Source organism: Acanthisitta chloris, unplaced genomic scaffold (genome assembly GCF_000695815.1).
Source record: "Acanthisitta chloris isolate BGI_N310 unplaced genomic scaffold, ASM69581v1 scaffold16558, whole genome shotgun sequence".
Classification (NCBI taxonomy): Eukaryota; Metazoa; Chordata; class Aves; order Passeriformes; family Acanthisittidae; genus Acanthisitta; species Acanthisitta chloris.
Genome location: NW_008687784.1, coordinates 41,498 through 52,548, shown reverse-complemented (window position 1 = coordinate 52,548; position 11,051 = coordinate 41,498). Strand labels below are relative to the sequence as shown.

At 38.8% G+C, this 11,051-nt stretch overlaps 1 protein-coding gene across 1 annotated transcript in view; it reads left to right on the top strand.

Moving 5' to 3' along the window:
- Positions 1-385: 385 nt before the first annotated feature.
- Positions 386-11,051, top strand: part of SLC28A3 (solute carrier family 28 (concentrative nucleoside transporter), member 3) — a 43,246-nt gene continuing 32,580 nt past the window's right edge. The window contains exon 1 of the mRNA XM_009080757.1: positions 386-442. Coding sequence (XP_009079005.1) covers positions 386-442 — 57 coding nt within the window. The remainder of the gene's footprint in view (positions 443-11,051) is intronic.

The window sequence follows — 11,051 nt, the reverse complement described above, 5'->3', positions numbered from 1 at the left end:
AAAAAAAAAAAAAAAAACAAAACCAGATAAAAACTCTCAAAATATGAGTGTGGAGTATTTCCACCCATGCAATTCAGGAAAGCCAGAAATTTTATAAATACACACAATGGTCTTTGGCATTGCCCCGGGATATACTGGGTGAGATGCATTCCTGGGGCCCGCAGGTATTCTCCCTTCTTTTGTCGAGAAACAATGAATGCCATTTGCTATGCTTGCCAGGGGAGCAAGAAGGTGGAGCTAAGAGTGAGCAAGATTAACCTGAGAAGTTACTCTTCACTAGATTTCAAGTTGTATCGGCCCTGTGGATGGATTAACCAGTCTCTGGCTGCTGTTGCCGTGCCGCAACTAGACTTCAACATTCACCCAACCTGTCTGTGCTAGGCACATGGAGCTAAGGGAGAGCACCCGTGATCACCCAGGAATGCACAATATGGCCTTCAAGGTAAGTGTGGTTTCCTTTGCTTTGTGGGGAAGAGGAAGGATTTAATGAACAATGCTTAGTTTGGTCCCTGAACAAACAAAAATAAAAAAAATTATTATCTGCAGTTCAGCAGTATGCTCCACTCACTGCCTTTATATGCTGCCTGGTATACACATCTATCTTTGAAAAGTCTCCTGACTCAGTAATATTTCATAGGCTGATGGATCTCACAACTAGCTCATCCACCTCTCCCATCTGCTGTATCAGTTGCTGTTTTTTCCTGAGGATAGATAATTCGCAGTTCTGCTGAAGAGAAGGTCATCATTATGTGGCAGACATACCACTCATCAAAGCAATGTTTATTAATAATATAAGAAAAATAATAATGTAATCACAGCTGTGCATTTCATTCTTCCATGCATAAAATAAGTGCAATTGTCTTGTTCTGCTCTCAAGAGGAGCACACAGAGGAGGTAAGGAGCCAACCCAGAAGATTCTGCATTTTAAGGGCAAAAACTAATATTATCAGCCATTTAAAAAAATGCAGATTTCAAAAGCAGAAGCACTGGTTACCCCAAAGCGTAACCAGTTAGTTACTGTTTCTCAGTTTCCAGTATCCCTGTGCTTTCATTGGAATTAGAGCAGGAATAAACAGAAATTTGCAAATACACAGCTGGGCTGGCTCACTGTACTTGTTGCTGAAGGTAGAATAGGTCGGGGAGAGGAAGTACTGTAAAGAGTGCTTTTGTTAGCCCGGCAGTCCTTTGCTCTCCTTCGCTGTCTCTGATCCATACGCTGTCCCTGAGCTCATCTAGCAGGAAGAGTAGCATGTAGTGGGTGTGAATATCAGGCGGCACCATTCGAATAACAGAAAGGCCTTTGTTGATGCTAAGCATGTGAAATATTATGCAACATCAGCGTCATCCAACCACTCTGTATATTTATTTATTGGGCTATAGAGACAGACAAGCAATATATTGATTTAATAATCTGCCATTCAGGGAATATTTGTGGAATGCTGGAGAATTAGAGTCAAGTCCCTACTCCAGTCAATATTTGAGAATTCATGCTAAGTGGGAGACCTTGAAGAGGAGACAGAGAAGTCTCTTAAAACACGATAGCCCACTGGTTAGGACATTCTCCTGGATAATCTGAGTGCCTTCAACACATCCTTGCTTCAGAGCAGATAGACAAGCAATTTGACCTTGGGTGTTCCTCAGTTACAAAGGAATGGTATAAGAGGAGGCTTCATCCTATCTGCGTTTTCGTACAAAATGTATACTCGAGATGGTGCCAAAGTCGTGCCTACAAACCCAAAGAGGAGTCCCCTCCTTGCTCCAGAAGGTTGGTGTTGAATGCTTCTGAATGATAGAAGCTGAAAGTCACCTTTTGCTTCAGCAGTCTCTGTGGAGCACAGTACAGTGACCTGGGTTAATCCTCTGTCTCATGCACCAAGGCTGGAACTCAGGTGCTTCCTTTCCTGTCCACTGCAGAGTTTTGCAAAAGCCTACAAAGCCTCTCTTATTTAAATAATTCAAATTCCAAATCACTGAGACTATCCAACAAGGAAACCCGGGGCCTGAGCGAGATGTTCTGAGTTTGTTTGTTGGGTTTAGTTTATTTTATTTGTTTTTTTTCCTGGAACACAGGAAGGTGTTCACATTTATATTTACACTGTCTGTCTCTGACTCAATACCTAAGTCACTCCCTAGACAAAATAAGACACAAAAGGAAATAGGCAATCTTCTGCAAATAGACGAATAAATCACTTTACAGTAGAAGCCACTGGGAAGTAAACAATCTCTTTTTTTTTCAATTTCATGTGTTTAAGCTGTTCTTGCACAAAGACTGAACACTTTAATTCCGCCAAGATACAGTGACTAATAGTATTAAGCAATTAATATTTTCCCTGAACCACAAAATACAAGTGTTCTGGAAAAGGGTTCATTTAAACCATTTAAAGTATCTGTGCAGGTACCATTTTAAGTATCCATGGGTGCCTTCAGGTGCACCTGAGCCGTTTAATGATTAATGCACACAGGGACAGAATAAGAGAGGAACAAAGTAAACCCAAGTTAGGTAATTTGTTTTATAAGGTTTGTAAGTTAACAAAACTGCACTCAATGTAATACAAAGCAGCTCAAGGCTAGCAAGTGATGGATGAAGGATCATATCTGAGCTTTTTTAAGTTTAAGAATGAGAAGCACTGTGTGAGAAGCTTTTATAGTCTTTGTTTTGTTTTCTAACGGGATGAAGAGGTTGTAATAGAAAGTAACCTGCCTTTTGACTGGTCATACAAATGGCTAAAGAGGGATAATTCTTTGAGTTCTCTTAGTTTCATGTTGGCTATTGAGATGTAAACACTTGCATCCTTCTGTCCTGTGATAGGATTTTCACTGCATCACAGAGGCATTTCACCATTTTCAATGGTTCTACAGTACAACCTCAGAAATGAGTTAACCAATGTTAACTTTCAGAGAGAGCATGTATCCATGCAGCATGCAGCTCTATTGATACCATCGGTTGCCTTTTTAAAAATGCATGAACTTGCAAAATATCACCTATTTCTTTTCGTACACTACACAGTTTCCACATGAACATAGAATCAATTTCTGCAGGTTCTGCATTATTGCCCTGTGATTATGCCACTACCTGGGAGACCCAGAAGCAACTTTTCCCCTCATTAAGAGCTCAAAATGGTCTCAAAAGAAAACAGAAAATAATACCCAAATGTACAGCTCGGCTGTATCTCTGTCTCCCTCTCTCTTTGATATTAAGGACATCTCAGTTACTAAGAGTCATTTGGGTATATTACAATGAGTGAGCTTCTTGTATTGGTTTTAAGAAGATGCATAGCTCTACCCACACTGCCAGTGTTCCCTAGCATGCTGCTGTCTTTCAGTGCCACACATCCTTATAAAATCCAATGCAATTCTTAAGACCTGCATACAAAAGTTACCTGCTTTGAATACTATCTTGTAGCTAGAATCAACAAATTGCTGCACTGTTTATAATGAGACATTCATGTTGTTAATATTTTCCCCTTAAAAATGTCATGTAATTTAAAGAACCTAAATCATCCTTCCTGATTCAGAAAATTGTCCATGTTAAGGGTGTACGTGCCATTATAATAATACATTGTGTGTGTATAGCTACAATAATGTCATACATAATGTATGGAAACACTGTTGTGTCTCTTGCCTTCAAGGTGGTTCAGTTAACCTCTTTTTGATGGCACTTACTGGATGACTGCTGTAATTGCCCACAGAATTTCCTGTGCAGAAACCCTGCAACACTAACAGTAACCCTAAAACTGAGGTTGGATTTGCCTAGTTTGTATTTAGCTCTCATTTAAGTGGCAAAAATTTTATCTAATCAGTTCTGGTGATTCAGATTTCTGGTAACATTTAAACATAATGTCACAGTCCTCAAGGAATGGCAAAATCTGGCTCATAGAAAGGAGTGGTAGGTGGGATGAATAAACTCCTCTACATTTAAAAGCAATGCAGAAGTAAGCATGAAATAAATACAATGCAAAGGGAAGATAACAGTTAATAAATATTTATTGTTCACTGGCCTCCTATCGTCAGAGTTACATTGAATTAAGCAGATTGTACCTGTTTCTGTAGCAGAGCACACCATGCTCTTAAGAAGTTGACTTCAGGAAGCTTTAAAATTTTGTCCTTTACTCATGCTGCATAGGGCATTGGTATTGCCATAACATATGCAGCTTTTGTATTTCATTTCATTCAAACAAGATTATAACATATCCTAAAAAATGCCATTTGTTTCTGCGTCTATTGTCATTCTACATGGCTTCCCAAATACCCTGTTCTGGTTGGTTAATTAAGGCTATAGGTGCTGCAAAGAATTTATTTTTCATGGACTTCACTGTTGCAATTTCCCTTGGAAATGAAGAAGGTGTTGTACAGCATTGCTTCATCAGATCCAGACAGGAAATTATGCAGTCCTTTTCCACATTTTCCAAACTTGCTTGTTTTTTTTGGTTTTGTTTTGTTTTGGGTTTTTTGGTTTGGTTTGGTTTGGTTTGGTTTGGTTTGGTTTGGTTTGGTTTGGTTTGGTTTTCCAAAAACCCTGCATTTCAGGACACTATCCAACTATCCTACTCAAGACTGACAACTTAAGTTTTTAAAGAAAATAACAATATACTCAGAGGTGGTCAGCCTTATTTCCAGCCCTTTTCAAAAGATTTAGCCCTCTAAATTTAAATCGGGCAATGTATAATTCTTATCTGCTTTCTCTGCAGCTCATTGACTGTAGTTGAACACATGGATGATGAGCATTCATCCCTCTGGCAGTGTATACTGAATTTTATCATTCAACAGGAATTTAGGAATGCTATCATTATTGACTGAAAAAAATTCTTCCTTGATGTTTAAGTTGCATTTTAACTCCTTCAGAATCATGATTCACTGGCTATCAAAAAAGAAAACTTTGATAAATGGTGTCCAGTGAACACCAAGTTTTGAACTGCAACTCCACAACATTTATCATATTGTTAGCACTCAAAATAGATAGATCAGTTCTGTAATCCTTCAAGTGTGGCCTAAAGCAAAGAGAATTTTCTCAACCAAGCTTCTCCCGGACCTTCCTGCTTCTTTATTCCATTACAGATTGAATAGGTTCAGGTGACTTAACATGTTGCTGGGTCTGGCCTATGCTCCTAAAAGGACTGTGCTAGCTGCAGTTCCTAAGGCTTGAACTCCCATTTTCTGTTGCAGTGTTTTGTTCTGCAGATACTTCCAGGGAGGTGTAAACTGATACTGAGCAAATGAGGCAGAAGCTTTCTGCTTGGGTGCTTAGGTGGCAATCAGCAATAGCAATCAGATAGATTGACAATTTTGTGAGGAGTTCCTTCAGCAAACTTGTTATGACTCTAAGCAAAGAGGAAAAGGGAATAGTTTTATTTGTCATTTGACTATTACTATTCTTATGAGAAATTACAAATAGTTTATTGTGTTCAAGTGGTAGGGTCAAAGAACAAAACAAAAATGTGTATAAAGGGAAGGATGAAGACATTGCACTTGAAGAATCAGCTGTGAAATAAGAAAATTACTCAGCTTTGTGGCACTCATGCAAAGACTGTTCTAGTCAACTGAAGCAGTCTCTTACTGAAGCAAACTTTTTATCAACAGTAATTAACCAGTTTCTACCTGGTTAGGAGTATGTCAGAAATCTGGTATGATCAGTTGAAATGAGGACTTTTCATGCTTGCAGAAAATAACACAAATCTATCATTCTGCAGTGTGGGCTACTTAAGAGTTCCAGCAATCATGTGATGCTCTTACTAGTTTTCGGTTACATTAGTCATACATTCATATATTTTAATTTCTCTATAAATGAAACTCTTATGTAATTATTGCAGCTGAGCAGTAGGCTGGACAAAGTGATTTCTAGAGGTTTCTTCCAACGCAAGTTATTCTGTACTTATGTAGTTTGTAGACAGCAACTCACATGCTTACTGTTTTTCACATGTTCACTGACAGAAGTTCTAAGAAATCTCTGCTTTTCTTTTTTACTCAACAAGTATAGAAATCTTCAAAGAGACCTTTTTCAGGAATGTGCCAATTACAGAATTACACCACTTTGACTTCACTATGCTGTCCTGTGTCGTTTTTTAAATATGTTATATATCAATGCTACAGTTAATCACTGCTTCTTGTGATAATTTGTTTAGGGTTTTTTTGCATTGTATGGAGTTTTCAGGAGATGTTTTCATTGTCGGTGTAACAGAGTGAGTAACAGAGGTGTTTTTGAAAAGAAATACCTCCCTCTTCAGGGAATGCAAAGATATGCTTCTCTTAGAAGGAAGGGAACTGATGTATCAAGGCCACTGCATGTGAATAAACAGTTCCTTGTGACTCCCTACTCTTCCCCCGGACACATAAGGTTACAGAAACACTTCTACTGAAACAGATTTCTTGTCAAGTTTAGAGGCAAAGTATCTTTAAGGAAAATACATTACTGAACACTGTTCTAGTTACTTTGAAGGTCATGTTCCTGCTAAAAGGCAAAATTCAACTCACTTTTAGTAGTACTGCTTATTCTTGCCTTTATCATAATTTACTAATTATGATTAAGCTTATTTTGTATTGTTCAGTTCTAAGTGATTGTTTTATTAGAAGGCTAAGCATAAATACTAATTTACTGGTTTTATTAGCATGTAAATAATGAGATACTTCATGCAATAAAACCCAGTGAAATGCCCCTGCTGTAACTGCTGCCATAAGAAACCACTGAAATACAAAACATTCGTAGTGATTGTGGATATAACTTATCTGACATTTTGTTGAAGCAGCTTTCTTACAAAACCAAAATAGGAACCTGACTTCAAGGACCATTAAAAAGAGATAATGAATGTATCCTTCAAAATATTAAGAAAGAAGAAAACTCAGCTTGAGCTGGTTGTGTCTTCAACTCTCAGTATACTCTGATAAAAGGTATACCTCAGAGGATTAATGCAGTAAAGCTAACCACACTCTTTAAAGATATCCTAAGCATTTTATTCCAAGAGACACAGAAGCACATTTTTTAAAAAAAACAACATTCATTGCATGTGCACAAGGAGCCTATATACCAGAGCAAAAGTCATAACAACCAGGGAAGGCCTAAATATGTTGTTTCGCCTCTGGTGAGGAGAAAGGCTAGATTTTTGTAAACTTATTGAACTACTTCTGAGACAAAGGGCAAGACTGGGAGGACATGTGAGTTTGAGTCAAGAAAACAGCAGATTCACACTGGTTGAGAAATATCAGTGATCAATGCTGCTTTATGTATTAGTGCAAGGACTTGAACACCCAAGTACACCAAGTTTCAGGTTCTCTGTACTAGTAACAGAAAAATGTAGAGTGATTTAGCTTGGAAAAGACTTCTAAAATCATCAAGTCCAAACATTAATCTAACACCACTGTGTTCTCCACTAAACCATGTCCCCAGATTGCCACATCTGCAGGTTTTTGGAACACCTCAGGTATAGTGATTTCACTGCTTCCCTGGGCAGCCTGTTCCAATGCCTGACCACCCATTCAGTGAAGAAATTTTTCTTAGATATTTAGGTACTTAGATACTAGGTATCTAATCTAACCCTATCCTGGTGCAACTAAAGGCTATTTCTTCTCATACTATCACTTGTTCACATGGAAGCACAGGCATCAGAGTATAAATCAGCTCTTACCACACATGAGAAAGGCTTTCATCTTCTGCCTCTCAGTATGTACAGAAAATAAGAAAACAGTACATACAGTACATTCTGATCAGGTACATTTTTTCCTTTTTTTTTTTTCCTTCCAGATATCCTTATGTAAATTCATAAACATCAAATTCAATGTCAGTAATTGGCTGTGGTAATACATTCAAGACAGATATCAATTTAACAAAATCTGAATTTCATTGTATAAACTGTCAGGGAAGTGAATTCTGTTCTCGAAAATACATTCAGGAAAAAGCACATTAAAATAACAGGATGTGTAGGGTTAAGAAAATATATATTCTAATGTCATAACAGCTTCATTCAAGATACAAAAGAGGCATCAGAGATGGTAATCAGAGGCGTGAGGAGTTGACATAACAGCATTTTCTCATGAGAAGCTGGAAAAAGAGAAGCTGTAAGCATTTGGTTTAGTAATAGAATATTTCAGTCAGACATACATATAAAATATTTAATAATAAATTAAGTAGTATTGAATAATTAAATAAACATGCAAAACACGAGAAATTTCAGACAAACACAAACTGGAGGCAACAGCTCTGGCATAAAACAGCAAAGAAGGAAGAAGAGAACACAATACAGATGGCTTTAAAAGTAAACATACTCATTTTTACTTCTTTTGACTCTATGTTTGTTTAATCTCACATAATGAGTAGCTCAATGTGAAGACATAAAAGTCAGGTTAAAAAAACCCACAGGTATTTTACTAGAGTCAGATATTAACATTTTCACATCCACACTCCAGAAATAAGCTGCTACTGTAAAAGTTCCATTGTCTTGTAATCATATCTGCTTGCTAAGTCTGATAGAGGTACTCAAACCAGTACATGTATCCACATAATGTTGTGGATACACATTTCCATCTTCCATTGGTTTTTTGGATGTGATCAGAGGCAGCAAAGGCGTACTGCCAAAGTAATGCCTCTGCTTTCAAAGCTCAGGTTATTCCAGACATACAGTGATGGAAAGGAGCACTTGGACTGTTCTCATATGCAGTCCCGGAAACTAGACTGGGATCTGAGATGCTAGGAGAGAAAGATGGTAGGCAGTGTCTATACACTCCTCTTCAAAAAAGCCAGCAAAAAGAAAATATGTTAAACAAAGAGAATTAAAGGACTTTCAGAACTGTCTGAAACTGTAGAAAACTGGAGAAAACTAGTGGTCATCAATGAAAGCTTGATTTTTATCAGAAACCAATTTCTCACTGAAAAAGTTCATCTGCCACTACTTGGTACAAGTGTAGTAGAGATACATACAACCATACTGACACTTTCTCAGGCACACTGTGACAGAGGCATAAGAATTTATTTTGAGGGTCTGCAGAGTATTGACTTTGCTGTGCCCTAGCTAGCAGAAACTCACATGTTACACACAGCCCTTGGGTTAGACTCAGCAAGGGTCAAGACTCCCCAAGAGCCTGGTCTGGTATCATGTCTGACCATGAAGAATAAAAGAAGAAAAGGGGGTTGGATCCATCCTCCATTTTCCTTGTGTATCTGCACAGAGTTTCACACAAAATGGTCTTTGATTTCAGATTTTCTTAACACCTTTTAATGTCTGTGTACGAAAGCATGTGTGACATTAAAATAGTGTCATAATAATATTCTGAACACATTTGAATACATTGTAGACAATGTTAACAAAATGTGGGTTGATGCTTTTTTAATTAAAACACTCAAAAGGAAAAATAGCTTATATTCTCAAGACAAACATGTATTTCACAAATTCAAATAGTCAGAGCTCAGCCTGTAGGTGATCCAGGCCCAGGGAGGATGCTATGGTGAGAGGGAAAGTGATGGGGAAACATGATCTGTCCTAGGCAACACGTGAAGTATGGGCACTGGGGATGGTGGTGGGGTTGAAGGCAGCATCTGTAGGACATGAGCTCCAACCTGTGACCAGGAGAGTGGACATAGTGTCAAAGGGAGTGTAGGTGCCTGCAAATGTGAAAACATGGCTCTTCAACCCAGAGGGCTGGACTCCTCATTTATAATGCAGGTTCAAAAATCTGTGAGAAGCACTGGTATGCAATATAACCCAAATGTAAATCCAGGAATAAAGGATATTGACATACTATCAGCAGTCAGTTTCCTTCAGGTGAGAAACCTACCTCCTATGGCCAGTGAGAAGAGTGTTACTGGTTACTAAAAATAATACCAACTTAGTAGGAATTTTTCAGGTTTGCTCTATTCCACTCTCAAGACCAAAGAGAGAAAGGAATAAAGTTTAGTGAAAATGCGGCCATAAGTTATAATGCAGCTCCACAGAGCTACATAACTCCAGCATACCACCCCCTCCAAAAACTGCAGTCAAGAGGATCAAAAGACTCCTCTTGGTGTCATGATGAGCTTTCCCTAGAGGAATGAATAGTGGTTTCTACATACATACTGCTCCACATGAGTTAATTTTTGAGAGCGTTCAAAGGTTGAGACAGTTAACAGGCTGAGAGTGATGGGGTTTTTCAGCTGGGAGAAAAGAAGTCTCCACTGAGATAACACTGAGGCCTCTCAGTACTTAAAGGGGGCTTAAATAAAAAGAGGGAGAACAACTTTTTAAAAGGGCATGTAGTGATAGGATGAGGGGGAATGGCTTTAAACTGAAGGAAGGTAGGTTTAGATGTGATATTAGAAAGAAATTCTTTGCTGCGAGGGTGGGGAGGCCCTGGAAGAGGTGGTACATACCTGTGGGATAGGAGCTTTCCCTGTGCCCCAATGGACAGGGACAGGAGAAGTAGTGCTGTATGGGAATGATCACCCCCACGGGTGCACCAAGCAGCTTTGAGCTGTTGTGCTGCTCCCGGTTGCCTGAACACAGTCCTCAGGCAGGGTGGAAGGAAGCCTGTAGTTGTTCAGAAGCTTTAACACAACCAGGCTTATATGGATTCAGGTAGGCAAAAGCTGTTTTCCTGATCAAAGTGCTATCTGGCCAAATTTCGTATTTCTGCTACAAAGCCCATGGATGACAGCTCTCTTTAAAGGATTGTAAGCTGTTACCCTTTCACAGTAGCTTTTCTTAAGAATAAATTTATTGGCTTAGTTAAATTTTTGAAACAATAAGCCTCCCATAGAGTAACCATTCTCCATACACAAAAGTTCCATCATATTTAAGTTCTGCAAAGAGAGAAGCAACATAATCAGGAGGTTGTCTAGAGGAGGTGCTGGACAAGCTGGCTAAGTAGCAGGTCTGCTATCCCTATCTGCAGCTCTCACTTTCCACCTGTGTGCAGTAGTACTCTGGGTCCCTCTTCTGCTCTGAGTAACACTGGTATTTCTTCCTCCCTTTACTTCCCCTTCCAAAATGGTGTGGATGGCTTGGGAAAGTTTACAGCCAGTGTAGACACTGGGTTTGAGTGATACTGTTCATTGAATTGGTGGCAGACAGGACAGCTGGAGCCATGCACGC